Here is a 22,118-nt window from a genome sequence, read left to right as displayed (position 1 = left end):
GTTTCAAACCAGCATTGGCCTCTATGGGTGCTCAAGGGAAAGAGTACACCCTGTGCAAGATCTAGGTCCATTGGGTGGTTGCACATGGAAGTGTCATTGGAGAGATAGAGAGGGAAAGAGAGACAGAGGGAGGGAAATAAAGGAAGAAGGGGAGAGGGGAGAGGAAGGAAGGAGAAGGAGAAGAAAAGCAGTCATTGTGTGTCATATGAGGTCTGCACCCCTAAAAACAGGCTGGGACCTTTCAATACCTCTGCTGTCCCTGTTGCCCATGCCTTTGTCACAACAAAGATCCAGACCCTCAGGGTTATAGGGAGAAACATCCATAGTATCCCTGTAGCACAGTAAAGAGGTTAGTGTAGACCTGGCTTAGGCATGGGGTATATAAACCCTATAAAACAATCATCATCATGGAAGAGGCCCCTCAACATAAAGATCCTGGCTTGAGGCTCTCTGGAGAAAGAAATTTACAAATATGAGCAGGATGGAGAGGACCTCCTTTGAAATATATACAGTGTTTAAAAATAAAGAGAAAAAAAAAAGAAGAGAAAGAAAGAAACTTGCATATGGGGAAGGAGACAAAAAATAGAACAGGTATACAATTTGATCCAATTAGAAATCTGAAATGTACTAAAATACTTTATAGAACAAAAAATAAAAAGGTGCTGATTGGCTTTGCATCTCTTCACACAGGTTCTGAATTAACTTTAATATCTGCTGAAATGCACCAGTTGGCAAACTTCATGTTCTCAATCAATACAGGGGTTCAGGTTACAGTCATTTCTTGGGATCCCATTAAATTTAAACAACGTACCCTCTAGAATCTTAGGGAGGAGGTTCTTGAACATAAGAACAGTGAAAAAACATGTATGCTTCACCTTCACCATTAAAACTATTGCCTTGCCCTCAAAGATCCCACAATGGGCATGAACACTCTGACCCTATGAGTAGTAAACTAAAATTGAATTAAGTCTTTGGCACTGTATAGGAAAAACCCACACACTTTTTCACCTCCTCCAATCCTCCATTATTTTACACAGAATACTTTCCCCCCACACTAAGCAATTCTCTACAAGAGCTGAATGTCCTACAGTTTAACTCAGTTCTGACACTATCTGCCTGGAGTGTCAGATCCCAGAGGATAAGGGCTCAGTCTCACAAGACTGCTCCCACCCCACTTCAGATGCCAGTCGTGAGTAGTATGTCCGTCATGTTCTGGCCAATTTCTGTCTGATTTGGCTACAAACGAGGGGTTCCCATGGCCCCTTCCTCAGGGTTTGGTTAATTTGATTTGTCACTCTGGAAGAGTGCTTGGAGGAAACCACTGAATCTCATTCATTTGTCATACAGGACATCCCTGGAAGAAAAGAAAACTTAGACGGGAAAGCCTCTAGTGTATGGAAGCCATATTGATTACATTGTCTTCCTGTGAACTAACAAAGGGTAATCAATATTATATATATTATATGTATATATAATATACATAATACATATACATACACATACACTGTGCTAACCACAGTGTAGGTGCTGAGGAATGAATGAGTCTCAGTTGTTTCCTGCTGACATTCTGCCTGGAGTGACCTAGAAAGAAAAAGGAAAGGCAGGTTGAGATATCGGTTGGTTTTTGTTTGTTTGTTTGTTTGTTTGTTTGTTTGAATATTTTACTTCACCAACTATGTCAAAAAATATAATTTCACCAATAAACAACATTGAGATATTTTACATTCTTTTTTGAACATCTTCAAAATCTGGTATCTTGTATGGGCAGAACATGTCAATTTGGACCACTCACATTTCAAGGGCTCACAAGCCACATGAAACTAAATTGTACGGAAAGACATTGCCCACACCCTGTGCCTTGTGAATAGAGTCTTGATATTCAGATCCAAACCTGACTTCACCCCTTTTGACCCCATGACTTGGTGAAAATAAATAAGAATGCTGTGCTCTTTTCCTCAATTGTGCACCTGTGTTTTGGGAAGGATTATGTACATGAAAATAAAAAGCTGCATAGCACAAAGTTCAGAGCCTGGCACATGGACACTCTCAATAAAGTGTTGTAGAATGGCTACTCTCCTCATCACCATCATGATTACCATCATCACATTCATGATCCTTTTGGAGTGCTTAGGGAACAATTTGGAGACATCCATTTCTTGCTCTCATGTGAGTGTGGCATATGGAAGCTAGAAATGGTGTTGGAGGAGAGCAGAATTCTGAATGAGATTCTGAAATTCCCAACAGGAAAAAGAACATCAACTTCATAGGCCTCTGAGCTGAAACTTTGCATATGGCTGTCCTCCCATCTGGCCAGCCCCAGCTTGTCTTGCTGAGGAGGAAACAGTTCCCAACAGTCCCTCTTCCATCCACCATCTTCCTGGACACTCACTGGTCTGTGCTATACCTCTGCCGGGTCATGACATAGGAGTTTGGATCCATCCTCCCCTCCTGCCTGGTAAGTAATGATGGCTGAGGTTTTGTGCTCAGGACTGGCAGGAAGACAGCCTCAGGCATGAATCTTGTTCTGCAGATGATGACTCTTGGAGGAGAAGACACAGTATGAATCCTAACGGAATTGCCATCCAGAAAGGCTGGAGGCACTGGCTAATTATTTACTCCTGTATGACCTTGAGAGCTCAATGCACAGAGCTCATAATTAGAAAAATTGGTCCATGCTATCCCACTCTCTGAGGACTTCCTAATAACAGAAGAATAAAATGAGAAAAGTGACTGTAGTTAGAAGGGTCTAGGCCCTTCTTTCTCTCTGGAGAAAGCTCATCTGTCTGTACACTTTCTTTCTGACTTCTAATTTCAAGGATCTTAATATAAAATACAGACTCTTTTTTTTTTTCAATTTAATGTATGGCTTTTTGACTTTGATATCTACAAATCGATTATGTCAGTCATGTAAATTAGGGAGAATTTGGTTTTCTACAACAAGAATCAGAGGCTATTTCCATCTTCTAAGTTAAAATTTATGTTCCTAAGAGGAACTTCCTTTTTCCCGTTTTTAGGGGGTTTTGTTCCCTTATTTAAATGACAGCCCAAGTTCCAATTTTTCTGTTTCTTTGATGTATGTTGGCACATTAAGTACTATTAATTTTTATATGTTTATTTATAACTTGCTACTTCTCTTAAATAAACAAGAGTATCTAACAAGACTGCAATGAGTGTGCCAGCTGGAGTTACAGTCCCCTCAAAGTTTGACTGGGAGAAGACCTATTTCCAAGCGCACTCACATAGCTGTTGGAAGGATGGACTCCCTGTGGGCTGTTGGCCAGAGGTATTCTTCAGTTCTCTGCCACATGGGTCTTTCATGGGGAAGCAACATAGCAGCTGGCTTCCATCAGGATAAGCAGGCCGGTGACAAGGAAACTACAGACAGGAAGTTGAAAGCCAGAGTCTTTTTGTACCCCAATCTCAGAAGTGACATCCCATCAGTGTTGCCATGTTGTGTTGGTTGGAAGCAAGTCACTAGGCCCAGGACACACTTAAGGGGATAAGTCTCCACTTTGGTATAAATCCAGGAGGTGGAGGTCTTTGGGAACATATGACAATCTACCCACCATGCAGGTCTCACCCTTTTTCAGGACATTGGTCTTAAACACCACAAGACTCTGAAGATGTCTCTCTGCTTCCCAACACAGCCCACAACCCATAACACCAAAAGACTCTCAACAAAATTCCTCTGCCAAAGATCTGACATGTGAGGAGAAATGGCCACTGATTTGGTATTTCTGCAGACCCTACCATGTTGCTTCAGGACATGAAGCTAATATAGTTTCTCTTCTACTACCAGGGTAGAAGATCCAAGGTAGATGTCTACCTCCATTGACATCACACCAAGCTGAGCCGTTCTGTGCTCAAATTTAACAAACGCCCACAGTAGTTTCTGATTTCTGCACATTGAGAAGAATTCATTTGCCCTTGAATGTATTTTCTTTACATTACTTTGTGTTCACAAATCCTAACATTTAAATAAATGGCCTGTTGAGGGGCGCCTGGGTGGCTCAGTCGGTTAAGCGTCCGACTTCAGCTCAGGTCATGACCTCGAAGTTTGTGAGTTCAAGCCCCGCGTCAGGCTCTGTGCTGACAGCTCAGAGCCTGGAGCCTGCTTCAGATTCTGTGTCTCCTTCTCTCTCTGCCCCTTCCCCACTTGTGCTCTCTCTCTGTCTCTCAAAAATAAGTAAATGTAAAAAAAAAAAAATTTTTAAATAAATGGCCTGTTGGTTTTTTTCTGGGTGACAAAATAAATTGTGTGAAAATATTGGTCCCTCACAACCTGCCACAGCCTATCATGTGGTTCTCCTGGTTCAGAGGACTCTGGATGAGTAACTCAGAGAATGGCTTATCATTAACTGATGCAAAGAAAAATCAATTAATCCAAGGTGGTGAAGAAGCAACCCTGGCTTCTGCCACACTCACCCGAGAGATCAATAATTAACCATCCGTGAGCAAAAACAGCTCTGGAAGAGCTCAGGAGTCTACTTAAGAAACTTCAGCAAACAGTGACTAACCACACAAAAGGGAATAACCTGAGAATAAGGTTAACACAAGAATAACTACACAAAAGGGAAGAAAGAATAGCTTCATTTTGCCTGCATCATTCCATCCCTCAGCTAGCACTGCTCAGCACCAAGAGGGTATTTATCAGCTAGAAGAGCTCCTCTCAAAAGGAAAGGGAGAGTAGGGTGAGTGACCAGTTTGCCCAGAGGTTCAGGGCTCTGCACAAAGGACCTGCTTCTGGTATACCCCACCCAGAGAATGGCAAAGCTTGCACATATAGATGCAGCTAGAAACAAGGAAGAAGTGTAAGCACTACCAATATCAACCACAAGCAGGTATGGTAATGACATAAAAATAGACACAGAAACCAATAGTACAGACTCAACAGCCCAGAAATAAGCCCCTGCATATATAGTCAACTAATTTTTTTTAATTTTTTTTAACGTTTATTTATTTTTGGGACAGAGAGAGACAGAGCATGAACGGGGGAGGGGCAGAGAGAGAGGGAGACACAGAATCGGAAGCAGGCTCCAGGCTCTGAGCCATCAGCCCAGAGCCTGACGCAGGGCTCGAACTCACGGACCGCGAGATGGTGACCTGAGCTGAAGTCGGACGCTTAACCGACTGAGCCACCCAGGCGCCCCTATAGTCAACTAATATTTAACAAGAGAACCAAGAACACTCAATGGGGAGAGGATATTCTTTTCAAAAAATAGTGTTGGGAAGGGGCATCTGGGTGGCTTAGTTGATTCACTCTTGATTTCAGCTCATGTTTTGCAAGATGGAACCCCGTGTTGGGATCTGCACTGAAAGCATAGAGCCTGCTTGGGATTCTCTCTGCCTCTCTCTCTGCCCCTACCCAACTCACACTCTGTCTCCAAAAAAAAAAAAAAGTTTGGAAAACTAAATTACTACATGCAGAGGAATAAAATTGGACCCTTATCTTACACTACTCACAAAAACGAACTTGAAATGGGTTAAAGATTTAAACAGAGGACCTGAAAACATAAAACTCCTAGAAGAAAACATAGGGGAAAAAACTCCTTCACATTGGTCTGGCAGCAATTTCCTAAACAGGACACCAAAAGCACAAGCAACAAAAGCAAAAATAAATAAGTGGGACTGCATCAAAGTAAAAAGCTTCTGCACAGCAAAAGAAACAACAAATGCAAAAGCAACCACGGAATGGGAAAATGAGAGGACATATTTGGAAATCATATATCTGATAAAGAGTTAATATCCAAAATATATAAAGAACTCACACAACTCAAGGACTAATAATAATAATAATAATAATAATAATAATAAATGGGCAGAAGAATCAAGCAAGCAGTTTTCTAAAAGTAGACTAACAAATAACCAATGGGTGCATGAAAGTGCTTGACATCACTCATCATTAGGGAAATGCAAATTGAAACCACAATGAGAGATCAACTCAGACCTGTTAAAATTACTGTCTTCACACATAGACCAATGGAATAGAATAGAAACCCCAGAACTAGACCCACAAACGTACGGCCAACTCATCTTTGACAAAGCAGGAAAGAACATCCAATGGAAAAAAGACAGGCTCTTTAACAAATGGTGCCGGGAGAACTGGACAGCAACATGCAGAAGGTTGAAACTAGACCACTTTCTCACACCATTCACAAAAATAAACTCAAAATGGATAAAGGACCTGAATGTGAGACAGGAAACCATCAAAACCCTAGAGGAGAAAGCAGGAAAAGACCTCTCTGACCTTAGCCGTAGCAATCTCTTACTCGACACATCCCCAAAGGCAAGGGAATTAAAAGCAAAAATGAATTACTGGGACCTTATAAAGATAAAAAGCTTCTGCACAGCAAAGGAAACAACCAACAAAACTAAAAGTCAACCAACGGAATGGGAAAAGATATTTGCAAATGACATATCGGACAAAGGGCTAGTATCCAAAATCTATAAAGGGCTCACCAAACTCCACACCCGAAAAACAAATAACCCAGTGAAGAAATGGGCAGAAAACATGAATAGACACTTCTCTAAAGAAGACATCCGGATGGCCAACAGGCACATGAAAAGATGCTCAACGTCGCTCCTCATCAGGGAAACACAAATCAAAACCACACTCAGATATCACCTCACGCCAGTCAGAGTGGCCAAAATGAACAAATCAGGATGCTGGAGAGGATGTGGAGAAATGGGAACACTCTTGCAATGTTGGTGGGAATGCAAATTGGTGCAGCCACTCTGGAAAGCAGTGTGGAGGTTCCTCAGAAAATTAAAAATGGACCTACCCTATGACCCAGCAATAGCACTGCTAGGAATTTACCCAAGAGATACAGGAGTACTGATGCATAGGGGCACTTGGACCCCAATGTTCATAGCAGCACTCTCAACAATAGCCAAATTATGGAAAGAGCCTAAATGTCCATCAACTGATGAATGGATAAAGAAACTGTGGTTTATATACACAATGGAGTACTACATGGCAATGAGAAAGAACGAAATATGGCCCTTTGTAGCAACGTGGATGGAACTGGAGAGTGTGATGCTAAGTGAAATAAGCCATACAGAGAAAGACAGATACCATATGTTTTCACTCTTATGTGGATCCTGAGAAACTTAACAGAAACCCATGGAGGAGGGGAAGGAAAAAAAAAAAAGAGGTTAGAGTGGGAGAGAGCCAAAGCATAAGAGACTGTTAAAAACTGAGAACAAACTGAGGGTTGATGGGGGGTGAAGGGGAGGGGAGGGTGGGTGATGGGTATTGAGGAGGGCACTTTTTGGGATGAGCACTGGGTGTTGTATGGAAACCAATTTGACAATAAATTTCATATATTGAAAAAAAATACTGTCTTCAAAGACACTATAACAAATGTTGGCAAAAGTAGAGAAAAGTGAACCCATGTGCACTTTTGTGGGAATGTTCATCAGTACAAACACGATGGAAACGGCATGTGGGTGTCTCAAAGTATTGAAAATAGAACTAGCATATGATCCAGTAACCCCACGTCCAGGTATATATTCAAAAGAAATTAAAACAGGATCTCGAAGAGATATCTGTGCTCCCATGTTCATTGCAGCATTATTCACATTAGCCAAAATACAAAAATAATCTAAATGTCCTTCAACAGACAAACAGATAAAGAAGATGCAATATGTATCCATACACACAAAAGAGAATATTAGTCAGCAAAAAGAAAGAAGTAAATTTGGGGTGCCTTGGCGGCTCAGTGGGTTAAGTATCCAACTCCTGATCTTGGCTCAGGTCATGATCTCATGGTTCGAGTGTTCAAGCCCTGTGTTGGGCTCTGCATGACAGCATGGAGCCTGCTTGGGATTCTCTTTCTCTCTTCCTCTTTCTCTGCCCCTTCCCTGCTCACTTGCTCTCTCTCTTTCTCTCTCAAAAATAAATAAATAAACATTTTTTAAAAAGAAAGAAACAAGCAAATTCTGCCATTTGCAACATAGATGGACCTTGAGGACATGATGCTAAGTGAAATAAGTCAGAGAAAGACAAATACTGCACACTATCTCTTATATGTGGAATCTAAAACAACCAAACTCAAACAAACAAAAAGTAAAAAACTGGTTACCAGGGGATAGAGGGTAGGGAAAATAGGGATATGTTGGCCAAAGGGCACAAACTTTCAGCTATCAGATAAATAAATTCTGAGGATCTAATGTACAGCATGATGACTGTACTGTATCATATACTTGAAAGTTGCTGAGAGAGTAGATCTTAAATGTTCTCACCACAAAAAAGAAATGGTACTTATGTGAAATATGGAATTGTTAACTAACTCTGTGGTTGTAAATCACTTTGCAATATATCAGTGTATCAAATCAATACACTGTACATTTTAAACTTACACAATGTTGTATGTCAATTATATCTCAATAGAGTTGAAAAAAGAAATATATCAACCTTAGGATATAATGATGATAATGATATCTATATTTATTTAGTTCTTACCATGAGCATATTGTCTTTTTATTTTTACTTTTCTTTAAATTATTTTGTTAATGTTTATTTATTTTTGAGAGAGAGAGACAAATGTATGAGTTGGGGAGGAACAGAGAGAAAGGGAGACACAGAATGCGAAGCAAGCTCCAGGCTCTGAGCTGTCAGCACAGAGCCCGACGTGGGGCTTGAACTCATAGACTGTGAGATCATGACCTGAGCCGAAGTCGGACACTTAACCGACTGAGCCACCCAGGTGCCCCCCCTTTTGTTTTCCTGCTGTCTTTTTAATCCTAGAGTGCTTTCAGCTAAATATTACTTAAAATGAAGGATTAGAGGCCATGAAAGTTATAAAAATATATCCCAGTGCACTCAGCTAATGAGTCAGCTGATGGTAAAGCCAGAGCTGATGTTACAAGTCAAATTTTGGCCTACAAAGCCTGTATGTTGGAACTATACACTGGCCTGTCAATATACTACAACAATTTGCCCTATCGATCCCTTACTATATCCTAAATTGTGTTCTATCATTACATTTGATGATATCTTCTCAATCAGCCTCTCATTTAGATGCTCTTATTATCATAACTCTACAGATAAGAAATTAAATAGAAATATGTTATGTATCATACTCAAAGTCACACTGTTTGTAACATCAAGTTACTTATAAATTACTGGAATGTTTATTTAAATTAAGTTCCTTAATGTTATAATAAGGATTACCATATACCATCTGACTGGTCCATGGCACAATTATATATAATTATTTCATGGCCTCAGAGGATAAACACTGTTGCACTTAATTTGCTGCTGAGGATTCTGAAGCTCAGAAAAGAACTTTGACTTACTAATTTGCAAATTTTTGAGCCAATACCAGGCCATGGAGTATTTTCCTATCCCACATTTTTTTCTATTATCTGTGTTTCCTATTCTTTTTTGGTTTTTTTTTTTTATGCTTATTTATTTTTGAGAGAGATACAGAGTGTGAGCGTGGGAGGGGGAGGGGCAGAGAGAGAGGGAGATACAGAATCCAAAGCAGGCCCCAGGCTCCAGGCTGTCAGCACAGAACCTGATGCAGGGCTCAAACTCATGAACAAGATCTTGACCTGAGCCGAAGTCAGACACTCAGCTGACTGAACCACCCAGTCTCCTGTGTTTCCTATTCTAATCAAGTGTTGTCACACCACATTTAGATGGCTGTATGAATCTTCCAGTCTTTTCCCATGCTTAGCACTCTTCTAAATCTAAACCTAAAAACAAACAAACAAAACCAAAGTGCTGCCATGGGTAGAGTCTACCATCTGACAAAAAAGGCAGCATCACTTTCCCCCTTACCAAGGTTCTTTGGCCATCACTTAGGTCTGCATAAATGGATAGGCAAATATAGAAATGTGGTAATTTTTCTTGGATGGTAACTTCCCGCTAACTGTTTTGGCTTCATCATCTGTCAATTTCATGCCTTTCTCCAATATCAAGTTCCTTATCCATGTAGTTGGTAGATGATTTACCATAGAGGTAAAAGACAGGGTAAATTAAAGTAACTTTCGGACAGGTTGTCAGAGAACCAAGATTACTACCAATAAAGTACGTATGAGATTTCTAAGGAAAGATGGATACCAAATGGAGCCCAAAGACTGATTTATCAATGACAGAAGACGAGACGGTAAGGCAACAAAGTGAAGTCCTAAGCAGGCTGTTTGTTACCAGACAAAGAAAAGAGCTCACCTTTCCTGACAACATAAACCTTTGCTGCTGAGGATTTTTTAAAAAGGAGGACAAAGTACAATTTATTTATGATGAAATTTGTGACTTTATAATCCTCAGACACCATTAGAGCCACTCATCTACTGGAAATATGATTCCAGGACTTAGATCTCAGTTGTACATTCCTAAATCTATATTTAAAACCACCTTTATTTTATGAGCTCATTATCCAATATTCCAACTGCACACAACTTATTACACACCTTTCTCCTGTTATAATTTAACTTTCAGGGTTCAGTCAAGAAAAAAAAATCAATGGATTATTTTAATAAAGAGAATTAAGTGTAGGTAGTTGAGTAAATAGCTACTTCAGGACAAAGCAAAAGATGGGAAAATGTGGTGACAGATGGAAGCCAATAAATACCAAGGGCTTAGGGTTTTTAGAGGTAGGAGTGAACTTCACTTAATTTTAGACTGTAATATAATTTGCTGACCATTATTAAAAATATGTAACAACTCATTTTTCATTTTTTTAATGTTTGTTTATTTTTGAGAGAGATAGAGACAGAGCATGAGTGGGGAGAAGGGGAGAGAGAGAGGGATACACAGAATCCAAAGCAGTCTCCAGACTGAGCTGTCAGCATAGAGCCCAATGCAGGGCTTGAACTCATGAACTGTGAGATCATGACCTAAGCTGAAGTTGGACACTCAACCGAGTCATCCAGGCGCCCCCAAATTATGCAACAACTCTTAACTGTAGAGAACAGACTGAGGGTTGCTGGAGGGGAGGTGGGTGGGGGGATGGGCTAGATGGATGATGGGTACTAAGGAGGGCACTTGTGATGAATCACCGAATTCTACACCTGAAACTAATATTGCACTATACATTAACTAACTGGAATTTAAGTAAAATTTTGGAGAAAGAAAAAAATATATATATGGAAAACAAAGCAGGGATTTCAAGAGACCCACTCTAGCATTACAAGATAAGTATAGAAGGATGAGTTTGGAGCAGAAAGAGTTAACAACCAGCACAAAGGAAAAGCTTATAGTGTTGAAGGACAATATATTTGAAGAAACCCATTGCCTCGAGCTACAGTACGTTTTTTATAACTTAGCCTTTTGAGCTTGATCTCTTTAGCAACTCACAACTAAACCATCTTGGGTGCTTTTTAAAAAATCCTCATACCTAGACACACACCTGTCCAACTAAATCAGAATCTCTGGTGATGAGACTCAGTCATCATTAATCATAAAACTTCTCAGCGTATTCTATAAAATCCATGAGTGGGGGGTGCCTGGGTGGCTCAGTCAGTTAAGTGTCCAACTTCAGCTCAGGTCATGATCTCACCATTCATGAGTTTGACCCCACATTGGGCTCCGCACTGACAGTGCAGAGGCTGCTTGGGATTCTATCTCCCTCTGTCTGTTCCTCCTCCACTTGTGTGCTCGTGTTCTCTCTCTCTGTCAAAATAAATAAACTTAAAAAAAAAATCCAAGATTGAGGACCAGTAATGGCATATTTAGACATTACCCGGATAAATAGCTTTGACAGATGCAAAATTTGTATGGAAAATAAACAGAAACCATGGGAAAGGATATAAATTTTAAGCATATAAAAGGAAGAATGTACCCTGGATACCAGGGTCATTGAGGAGAACTTCTCATGCATTCACTATGATGTACAAAGTGTCCCAGAATACTCCTCCAATCCAATTAAAAACAAATTTTAAAAAATAGTATTCATGTATGAAACATGAAGAGGAATGAAAACCATGAGACTTAAAAAATAATGGGGCCCAGAAAGCAGTATTTGCTGATCTACATGTTTGGTTTGGCTGATTTTTTCAACACACACTTCAAAAAGGAATGCACACATACTGAGATTAACCTAGTCTTCTGAGTGACCTCCATAGGGCACTCTTGATGTCCCTGTTCCTCAAGCTGTAAATGAAGGGGTTCAGCATGGGGGTGACTACGGTGTACACAACTGAGGCCACCATATCCTTCCTGGGAGAAGGCAACAGTGCTGATCCAAGGTATACTCCAATAGCTGTTCCATAAAATAAGCAAACAACTGACAGGTGAGAGCCACAGGTGGAGAAGGCTTTGTACTTCCCACTTGTTGATGGGATTCTCAGAATGGAAGAAACAATTTTATAGTAAGAGAAAAAGATCCCTGAGATAGGGAGAAAGCCAGAGATGACACCAACAAAATACATGACTACGTTATTGGTGAAAGTGTCAGAGCAGGCAAGGTTGAGGAGTTGAGAAGGGTCACAGAAGAAATTAGAAATTTCCACATCCTTGAAACAGGTAAGTTGCAACACGATTAAATTGTGCAACTGGGAGTCCAAAAGGCTAACACAAAAGGACACCAAAACTAAGAAGCCACAGAGATGTGGGTTCATGATGACTGAGTAGTGTAGAGGATGACAGATGGCCACAAATCGGTCATATGCCATTGCAGTCAGAAACATACCATCCATACATCCAAAAAGGATCAAAAAAGACATCTGAGTCAGGCAGCCCACATAGGAGATGACTCTGCTCTGAGTTTGGATGTCCACAATCATCTTAGGGACAGTGGTGGAGATGAATCCGATGTCAGCCAAGGACAGGTTGGAGAGGAAGAAGTACATGGGGGTGTGGAGGTGAGAGTCAGAACTGACAACCAGGATGATGAGCAGGTTTCCAAGCACACTGACCAGGTACATGGACAGGAAGAGCCCAAAGAGGAGGGGCTGCAGTCCTGGATTATCTGAGAGTCCCGTGAGGAAGAATTCTGAGACACTTGTTAGATTTTGTTCTATGTAGCTTTGACACCTTTAGAAAACAAAAAGAGGGTTGGAGAAAGGAAACAAGTAAATGGGCATCCAGCACTGTGTCCATGTTGTATATTCAAGCAATTCACAAGTAAAATATTCATACTTGTAGACATGCACCCTAGTGCCTTTAGAAATATTTTTCAATGACACATCCCATTTCTTAGAACTCTTTCCTCATTGGTTTCACATTATTCACCTCTCTATATATACATTTACTTTAGAGAAATTCAACTGAAGAGTGTCAGAGGAGCAAGAACATAAGAGGTAATAAATCATGATCACAGTAAACAAGCCTACTTCTTTAAGAAAAACCACAGAATAAGACAAAAATCACTCTAATTTAAAGAAATGGAGATGCAGTTAAATATATCTTTCTTTACTCAAATGCAATGCTAGATATTCTCTTCATTTAGAGTATTCATAAACACCCCATGAAAGGCAGGACTGTGTGATTTGGATTCTGTATTAAAGTTCAATATTCATAATCAGAAAATATTTTGTTAGTTATATTCATGAGCTTTATCATTTTTTGATTTTCTTTCTTCTCTCCTTTATGGAGGTAAGCAATGATTTGATGTTGGTTGTCTTTTAAAAGTCATTTAATATGTAATTTCTATCCTTGGCTTTGGTGGACTTCAAATTTTGAAAAACACAGTTAAGTATGTATAATCATCCAACATTGATGACTATGAAGATAGTTTCTTCTTTGTTTCTGTGAACAATGGAAAGGTTTACCCTACATTTAACAGAGATTTTTAAATTTTTGATGGCTCCCCTGTGCCAAAAAGGTATAGATTCTGGGGATTCAGAAATAAATGAGACTTGGTTGTTTCTCTCCATATGTGAAAAATATACTTGTGTAAACAAAAGTAAAATGTACTGTTAGAACTGTAGGGAAATCATAACCTCAGGTCATCAGATATTTAAGTCCAATGACATGATAGTTAACCTTATCATTATTAGTAATAAAAATTCTAAAATTTAATTTGCCCTTACTTTATGCACTCATCACATACTTATTGCATAGAGGGCATCCTTTGTTTGTTTAATCCTTTTTCAGTTGAGTTGTTCCAATTAGGGATCAACTTAGACAACAATTCTAAGTCTCAGAGATACCAAGAACTTGACCTATAACACACTAATAATAAGTGGAGCAGACAGGATTCAAAATTAAATTGTTATTCTCTGAGTCCCATGAACTTCCTTGTCTCTATAATTTCTGAAAGTTTTCAACTGAGGTACAGAGATTTTAACTATAGGTACATCTGAGACATATTTTTTAACTGTTTTCAGTTTCCTAAGTAGAAATAGACCCAAGACTCTGACTTTGTCTCCTTTTGTGATTGAGTAGGCTTATTATAAGAGTGGTAGAGGAAGTGGACAGTTGAAGGGAAATCCAGGAACAGGGGCAGAGAGAGAGAGAGAGAGAGAGAGAGAGAGAGAGAGATCTCCCCTGAAGAACTGTGTGCCAACTCTCTAAGATCATTGCCTGTGATCTCAGCCATTCTTCCCATAGTTGATGCAGGAAGTTGACTGCTCTCCAACTGGGGTCTACCAGAAACCCCTAAAGGGAAGAGCAAGAAGTCTCTGCCAGGACTGACAAGGAAGTGAAATGACCATTTTGGGTTGTCGGGGGGGGGGGGGTACTGGTCTGATGTTCAGATTCAAACATGGCATCAACCCTTTCTGACTTATGACCTGGTACAAGCTACATAAAATTCTGTTCTCCTTGGGGCGCCTGGGTGGCTCATTCGGTTGGGCAACTGACTTCGGCTCAGGTCATGATCTCGCAGTCCGTGAGTTCGAGCCCCACGTCAGGCTCTGTGCTGACAGCTCAGAGCCTGGAGCCTGTTTCGGATTCTGTGTCTCCCTCTCTCTCTGCCCCTCCCCTGTTCATGCTCTGTCTCTCTCTGTCTCAAAAATAAATAAATGTTAAAAAAAAATTAAAAAATTTAAAAAAATTATGTTCTCCTTTCTCCTTATATAAAATAATAATAATGTGTGCATTTATCATTTGGGACAACTTATGCAGGTGAAATCAAACAAGATACATAAAATACATATCTCAGAGCCTGGCTCTTAGGAAGCCCCCAGTACTATGGAAGTACTTAGGAAGCCCCCAGCACACTATGTTGTGGTTAATGGTTAATGTCATCCTCCTCCTTGTAATCATCATAATCTCCTTCATGATCATTTTGGAGTAGCTTAGGAAAAGGCTAGAGAGATCCATCTGTGGCTATATGGCGGGGCAGATGTCAACAAGAGCCAGAACCAGTGAGAGTGGAAGCAGAACTGTTTTTTTAATTTTTTAAAATGTTTATTTATTTTTGAAAGAGAGAGACAGAGTGCAAGTGGGGGAAGGGCAGAGACAGAGGGAGACACAGAATCTGAAGCAGGGTCCAGGCTCGGAGCAGTCAGCGCAGAGCCCGACTTGGGGCTTGAACCAAGAACTGCAAGATCATGACCTGAGCTGAAGTCGGACGCTTAACCGACAGACTCACCCAGGTGCCCCAGAAGAACTCTTAATGAGAATTCTCACACCTCCACCAGAACCAAGAAAATAAATTTCACAGGGCTCTCATCTGAAGGTTTATATACTGATGCCCTCCCATCCGTCTATCCCAAGCATCATCATGTTTGTGTTGTTGAGGAAAAAATGTTCCTGATGGTCCCTCCTCCAATCACTGTCCCCTTCAGCACTTACTGGGCGGGAATGCATCTCTGCTGGAGCATGATGGAGGAGTACAGGTCTCCTGTCGGGTGTATGATGAAGGTTCACAGTCCCTCCTCAGGACAGGCAGGAAGACAGACTTGGCTGGGACCTTCTTATGCAGATGCCCACAAGGGGAGGAGACACAGGTATGGAGCCACTGTATTAGAACTGTCGAACTAAACAGCTGGAGGCATCTGCCAATTATTCACAACTGTATGACTTTGGAGGCTCAATACACAAAGCTTATAATAAGCCAATTGGTCCATGTTGTCCCGATCTCTAAGGACTTGCTAATGTTAATAGAAGAGAAAGGGGAACAAAGGAGTATCTTTAGAAGGGTCTAGGTCCTTCCTCTCCTCTGGAAGAAGTTCAGCTCTATTCCTTGCTTCTTACTTCCAAGTTGTAGGATCTTAACATAAAATTCAGACTTTATTTTCAATTGAATCACTCAATATGAGATTTTGATATCTGTAAATCCATTATATATGAATCATGAAATCTAGGCAGAATTAGGTCTTCTATACAGAGAATGTGATACTATTTCCATTTTCTCAGTCAATAGTTGCCTTTCTCTTTTATTTTTTTATTTACGTTTATTTTTGAGATAGAGAGACAGAGTGTGAGCAGGGGAGGAGCAGTCAGGGAGACACAGAATCTGAAGCAGGCTTCAGGTTCTGAGCTGTCAGCACAGAGCCTGGTGGGGGGCTTGAACCCACAACAGTGAGATCATGACCTGAACTGAAGTCAGACGCTTAACTGGCTGAGCCACCCAGGTGCCCCAGTTAATAGTTGTCTCTAAAGATAACTTCTTATTTTCATTTTTTAGCTCTTACTTGGGTCAGCATTTTTTTTAAGTTTTGTTTTGTTTTGTTTTGTTTTTTGAGAGAAAAAGAGAGAGAGAAAGCACATGTGGGGGGAGGGGCAGAGAGAAGGAGAGGCAGAATCTCAAGCAGGCTTCACACCATGAGCACAGAGCCTGATGTGGGGTTTGAACTCACAAACTGTGAGGTCATGATCTGAGCCAAGATCAAGAGTGGGTCACTTAACCGACTGAGCCACCCAGGTGCCCCAGGTTGGCATTTTATATGTTGGAGATTCACAGGGTTATTTTTATTTTTTGGCTAATTTGAATGAGACTTTAGTTCTCTTTTTTTCTCTCTCTAATTGAGTTACACTGATATATTAGGAAACTATTGATTCTTACATATTTATTTGGTAACTGATATTTTACTTCAATACTTTAGAGAGCCTCTCATAATGTTATAATCAAGGTGTTGGACAAGGCTGTTATCATCTCAAGTCTTGACAGGCAGAAACCCATTTACAAGCTCATTCATGGGCCATTGGTAGGATTCACATGTTTGCAGGCTGTTGGCCAAAGAATTCCCTAAGTTCCTTCACACTCAGGCCTCTTGATGGGGCAGTTCATAACGTGGCAATTGGGTTCCATCAACATGATCAACTGAAAGAGTGAGAGAGAGGCGGTAGGAAGAAATCTTTTTTTTTTTCACCCTATTCCCAAAAGTGACTTCCCAACATTTCTTCCACTTTCTCATTGTTGGAAGTGAGTCGCTATGTCTATTTCACACTCAGGGGGAGGGAAATACACAAGAACCAGAAAACCAGGAGTTGGGGATCATTGGAAACATCTCAAGCACTACTTATCACACAAGTCTCATCCTCCATAAGAACTTTGTGCTCCAAGCACTTCAAGACTCAGGTCATTTCTGTCTGCTTTCCAGTATAGTCCCGAATTTGTCACACAACAAAAATTCCTAGGAGACACACTGGCAAATGGGTAGAACGCGTTCTCCATTGGGCACTTCTGCAGACCCCACTTTACTGCTTCTGGTCATGCCATCTCAAGTAGACTCCTTGGTTTCTGTTGCACCATGAGAGCCCCTCCACCAACTTTAAGCCAACTTGCAGCTATTCCATGGCCAAATTTAACAAATATCCCCAGCGGTTCTGATTTCTGCCAACTAGAGAGGAATCAACTCACTCTAGAATCCATTTTCTTTAGATTTCTGTGTTCTCAGCTTTTAAAGACATAAATAAACTGTGGTTTTGGTTTATCTGTTGTTTTTTTTTTCTAGTGGATAAAGTGAGATGTATGTGGATAGTGGGATGTAACCTTCTAAATTCCCTCTAAGCATCCTTCCTGACTCAGAGATCTCTCTGTTGAGGAATACAGAGATTAGTTTGTCATTAAGTGATATGAAGAAAACTTTAGGGTATACCCAATCAAACTGGATACTGGAAAGAATGCTATTTACCTGTGTGTGGATAAATGACAGAAGGTATTTTTAGGGGAGAGCACATGACAGATAAGTAGAGGTAGATATGAGAGGGAGAGGTGGGGTGTTAAGGCATTTAGAATAGTTAGCCCATAGAAAAACTGTGTTATTAAACTGAAGTTATTTCAGAGTAGGGTGTATAAAGACATTAGTAGGGGGAAAGGATACTAGGGTCATGATAAACATGAATTTATAGGACACAGAATAGGAAAACCAAAGGCATTTATGTTTGTGTAGTAAAATGTGATATGTGCTTTCTTCTTTTCCAGTTTCCAATTCCCGCTGCCATGATGAGTAGTGGCCAAATGGCAAGTAGGTAGAAGAGATGTATTGGAGAAGGAGAAGGTGAGTATTGGGGCCTTTTAATATTTGGGCAGTAGCAAAAATATTATTAAACTGAAGTCAGCATAGTGGGTAGAGGAGATGAGATATTAGTGTCACTGCCAAAGATGAGTATAGAGGACATGATATATCCAACAAAGGGGTCAATTTCCAAAATATGTAAAGAAATTATGCAACTTAACACCCAAAAATTTTTTTTCAATTAAAAATGGGCATTTTTCCAAAGAAGACATAAGATGACCAACAAACACATGAAAGTATGCTGACCATCACTAATCACCAGGGAAATGCAAATTACTTGATACCTGTCAGAAGGGCTAAAATCAAAAACATAAGAAGTAACAAGTATTATTGAGGACGTGGAGAAAAAGGAAACCTCCTGCACTGTTTGTGGGAATGCAAATTGAATCAATCACTGTGGAAAACCGTATTCTAAAAATAGCATTGCCATACGATCCAGCAATTCCACTACTGGGTATTTACCCAAAGAAAATGAAAACACTAATTTGAAAAGATATTTGCATGCCCAAATACATATCAAAACCACAATGAGATATCTCACACCTTTCAGAATTGCTAAAATTAACGATGCAGGAAACAACAGATGTTGGTGAGGATGTGGAGAAAGGGGAACACTTTTCCACCGTTGGTGGGAATGCAAACTGGTTGAGCCACTCTATGGAGGTTCCTCAAAAAATCAAAATAGAACTACCCTATGACCCAGCAATTGCATGACTAGGTATTTATCCATAGGATACAAAAATGCTGATTTGAAGGGGCACATGCATCCCAGTGTATAGCAGTGCTATCAACAATAGCCAAATTATGGAAAAACCCCAAATATCCATAGACTGATGAATGGATAAAGAAGGTGTGGTATGTATAAACAATGGAATATTACTTGGCAATCAATAAGAATGAAATCTTGCCATTTGCAACAACGTGGATGGAAATAGAGCAAAATAGGTCAGTCAGAGAGAGACAAATATCATATGATTTCACTCATGTGTGGAATTTAAGAAACAAAGGAGATGAACATAGGGGAAGGGAAGGAAAAATAAAATAAGATAAAAACAGAGAGGGAGGCAACCCATAAGAGATTCTTAAGTGCAGAGAACAAACTGAGACTTGCTGGAGGGGAGGTGGGTAGGGGGATGGGCTAGATGGGTGATGGGTATTAAGGAGGGCACTTGTTGGGATGGACACTGGGTGTTTATGTAAGTGACGAATCACTAAATTCTACTCCTAAAACCAATACTACACAATATGTTAACTAACTTGAATTTAAATTAATTAGTTAATTTTAAAAAATATATTTGCACCCCTCTGTTTGTTGCAGTATTATTTATAATAGCCAAGGTATAGAAGCAACTCAAATGTCCATCAACAGATGAATGGATAAAGAAGATCTGGTATATTTATATACAATGGAATATTATTCAGCCATAAAAAAGGCAGTGTAATCTTGCCATTCCCAACAACATGGATGGACCTACGGGGTTTAATGTTAAGTGAAATAAATCAAAACAAATACCATATGAATTTACCCATATGTGGAATTTAAGAAACAAAACAAATGAACAAACAAAAACATGAACAAGAAAACAGACTTTTAAATACAGAGAACAAACTGGTGATTGCCAGAGGAGAGGTGGGTGAGAGGATGGGCGAAATAGATAAAGGGGATTAAGAGTACACTTATCACAATGAGCACTGAGTAATGTATGAATTGTTGAATAATTATAATGTACACCTGAAACTAATATAACACTGTATATTAATTATACTTGAATATAAATGAAAGAAAGAAAGGATAAATGGGATAAATGAATGAATGAATGAATGTCAAGTTTGACAACCAGTGACATGAATCCTCCCACATAACCTGATTGGAAAAATGAGAAATCCGTATGGAAAATACACAAGAACTGTGGGGGAAATGTGATTTAAATGTATAAAAAGAGAACCTCTCATCTTTCTGGGATGCTTGGATCACCAATGCTAAAGCACAGAATCTCCACAGATATAATAGGATTCAGTCATGCAATGATTATGATATACAAAGGACCCCAGAATATTTTCTCTGTCCCATTGAAGACATATGAAAAAAAGCAATATGGAAATGTTCAGCAAGGAGAGGGGTGAAAGCCATGACAGCTAAAAAAATGATATGGTGAGAGAGGTAGGATTTGCAAGTCTAGGTTAGTTTTGCTGCATTTTCCTACCTACACTCCAAATGGACAGCACAGTATTGAGATTAGATTGTTTTGCTGAGGAGCCTCTGCATGGCCCTTTGGATGTCCCTGTTCCTCAGGCTGTAGATGAAAGGGTTCAACATGGGAGTGACCACAGTATACACCACCGAGGCCACTGCACCCTTCCTGGGGGAAGTTGACACAGCTGAACTGAGATACACCCCGAGTCCTGTTCCATAAAATAAGCAAACAACTGACAGGTGAGAGCCACAGGTGGCGAAGGCTTTGTACTTCCCACCTGTTGATGGGATTCTCAGAATGGAAGAAACAATTTTATAGTAAGAGAAAAAGATCCCTGAGATAGGGAGAAAGCCAGAGATGACACCAACAAAATACATGACTATGTTATTGGTGAAAGTGTCAGAGCAGGCAAGGTTGAGGAGTTGCGAAGGATCACAGAAGAAATGAGAAATTTCCACATCCTTGAAGTAGGTAAGTTGTAACACGATCGAATTGTGCATCTGGGAGACCAAAACACTGATGAAAAGTGATGCCAAAACCAACAAGCCACAGAGGCGAGGGTTCATGATGACCAAGTAGCGCAGGGGGTGACAGATTGCCACAAACCGGTCATATGCCATCGCAGCCAGGAGGAGACTATCCAAACATCCAAAAAGCATAAAAAAAGACATCTGAGTCAGGCAGCCCACATACGAGATGACTCTGCTCTGAGTTTGGATGTCCACAATCATCTTGGGGATGGTAGTAGAGGTGAAACCGATGTCAGCCAATGACAGGTTGGAGAGGAAAAAGTACATGGGGGCGTGGAGGTGGGGGTCAGAGCTGACGGCCAGGATGATGAGCAGGTTCCCGAGCACGCTGACCAGGTACATAGACAGGAACAGCCCAAAGAGGAGGGGCTGCAGTTCTAGATCATCTGAGAGTCCCGTGAGGAAGAATTCTGAAACCCTTGTTAGATTTTGTGGTTCTATGTACCTTGGACACCTTTTGAAAAAGAAAAGAAGGTTGGGGAAAGTAAACAAGTCAATGGACATTCAGCACTGTGTCCATATTGTGTATTCAAGCAGTTCACAAGGAAAATATTCACACTTAGGATCATACACTCCAGTACCTTCAACAATATTTCTGTGCCTAAAATTCAATTGTCTTAGAACTGTTTCCTCACTCGTTTCTCTGTTATCCTCTCTTTCTCTCTCTTTTTTAAATTTTAGACAGAGTCCATAGGAGTGGAGGAGGGGGCAGAGGGAGTGGGATTGAGAATCCAGGGTTCCATCTCATGACCCTGGGACCATAATCTGAGCAGAAATCAAGTCAGCCACTCAAACAACTGAGCCATCCAGGTACCCTCTTCCTATACACACTTTAAAGATACTCAGCTGAAGAATGTTAGAGGAGCAAGAACATTTAGAGATAAATGATAAATCCATGATCACCATAAAATACTCTTTTAAAGAAATATATTGAATAAGAAACATTCTTCTCCCTTTAAGGAAAAAATTATTCTAATTAAAGGGCACTTAGAAGCATCCTATTTTATTCAAATAAGTGCAAGAAATTCTCTTTAGG

General features: G+C 40.2%; 2 protein-coding genes across 2 annotated transcripts; both read right to left on the bottom strand.

The window, feature by feature from the left end:
• Positions 1–12,010: 12,010 nt before the first annotated feature.
• LOC106979000 (putative gustatory receptor clone PTE01) lies at positions 12,011–13,032 on the bottom strand. Its single transcript, XM_015076760.3, is given in 1 exon segment — positions 12,011–13,032. A coding segment is annotated over 1 exon segment (990 nt). The 3' UTR covers positions 12,011–12,042.
• Positions 13,033–20,430: 7,398 nt separating this feature from the next.
• Positions 20,431–21,729, bottom strand: LOC106979030 (putative gustatory receptor clone PTE01). The gene has a single exon (XM_015076790.3). It carries the CDS (start codon positions 21,584–21,586, stop codon positions 20,594–20,596), a length of 993 nt encoding a protein of 330 aa, XP_014932276.3. The 5' UTR covers positions 21,587–21,729; the 3' UTR covers positions 20,431–20,593.
• Between the last annotated feature and the right edge of the window lie 389 nt (positions 21,730–22,118).

This window comes from Acinonyx jubatus, chromosome A2 (genome assembly GCF_027475565.1).
Source record: "Acinonyx jubatus isolate Ajub_Pintada_27869175 chromosome A2, VMU_Ajub_asm_v1.0, whole genome shotgun sequence".
Lineage (NCBI taxonomy): Eukaryota > Metazoa > Chordata > Mammalia > Carnivora > Felidae > Acinonyx > Acinonyx jubatus.
This window is presented reverse-complemented; position numbering and strand designations above follow the sequence as displayed.